Source organism: Perkinsus marinus (genome assembly GCF_000006405.1).
Source record: "Perkinsus marinus ATCC 50983 genomic scaffold scf_1104296971174, whole genome shotgun sequence".
In the NCBI taxonomy this organism is placed as follows: domain Eukaryota; phylum Perkinsozoa; order Perkinsida; family Perkinsidae; genus Perkinsus; species Perkinsus marinus.
The window spans coordinates 97-1,308 of record NW_003202180.1 but is presented as its reverse complement, the minus strand read 5'-3'; the positions used below and the strand labels follow the sequence as shown (position 1 = coordinate 1,308).

The window sequence follows — 1,212 nt, the reverse complement described above, 5'->3', positions numbered from 1 at the left end:
CCTCTCCACTATAGATGTCCTCGTGAGCTCTACTGTATCATGATGAAGACAGGACGAGACCGGACCGCCCCTGGAGTGGGCGCTCATCACCACCCAAGAGGCTCCTCTCTACCATACTCAGAGCACACCCATCTTCAAAGAGAGCATCGGGCTCTCCTACTGACTGGCTGATAACCTCATTACCACCCACCTCTCTACCGAGAGAAGTGAGCGTGACTGCAGATACGACATCGATCTGGTCAGGAGGGCATGGCACTTTCGGAGGGGGGAAGGGTGGGTCTACCTCTAGATGGTCACTCCTCTGCACAGCCGATGACTCCTCCTTAGTATGGCCACGATGGACCTCACCAAAGCCTATCAGTGGTCTATGCCTGTCGGGGTTCTCAACCTCCATCACCCTCCGTCTCATCTCAACCGCCGCCTTATAGACTATCGAGAGCAGCTCGGCGGGGCATACTAGGTCAAAGGAGCCCTCGGTGAGGAATAGAGGGTCCACCTCTAAAGGGTCCGTCACCAACGGTGGTTGTTCCATCAAGGTCGAGGCTGGTCTCCCTGTAGAGATGATTCGAGAGCTTATAACATTCAAGAGATCAGCAGGCCTGAACAGGAGGCGTGCAAGGCCACGACGGTGGCGGTGGACCTACACATGTCCTGAGGGGGTGTATGTGTCCGCTACACCAACTATCCATTGCTTGAATGTAAGGTAGTCGATTGGGGTATCTACTGGAGACTTTCCGACTCATACTACCACCCTACTGCCCTCACTATCGTCCCCATCGGTGACGATGTCGGTCTCGGTGTTAGCTATTCGTCCACAGAGGCGGCTCCTCCTGTCGGACCTAGCACTACCCCATGGACCCCCCTATGTGATGGGTTACCCATGGCCCTCAGTGTCGGTAAGAGCCCCACCAAGAAGGGCATGTACGACTAGGAGCTGTAGATGATGGAAGGATGATGGAGTGATAGAGGAGGGTACACCAGCATGAGCTGTTGATGACCATATGGTCATCACCGTCCTATCCATCTAAAGGGGGGAGGGTCTCCTTACAGTGGGCCATACTATCACCTTTGGATCTATTCTCTCGTATGGTACCAGAGCTGAGGGCCTCGCTACGGTAGACCGTAGACTTCCACCGTTGAGGGTACAACCAATAGGGGAGGGATGATACATCGAATGTCACCTCTATCAAGTGTTAATTTACTACTATTACT

At 53.8% G+C, this 1,212-nt stretch overlaps 1 protein-coding gene across 1 annotated transcript; it reads right to left on the bottom strand.

Annotated features, from left to right (window-relative positions):
- Positions 1–37: 37 nt before the first annotated feature.
- Pmar_PMAR025249 (hypothetical protein) lies at positions 38–532 on the bottom strand (the record flags this gene model as incomplete). Its single annotated transcript, XM_002767144.1, has 1 exon — positions 38–532. The coding sequence occupies one exon, from the start codon at positions 530–532 to the stop codon at positions 38–40; it is 495 nt and encodes a 164-aa protein (XP_002767190.1).
- Between the last annotated feature and the right edge of the window lie 680 nt (positions 533–1,212).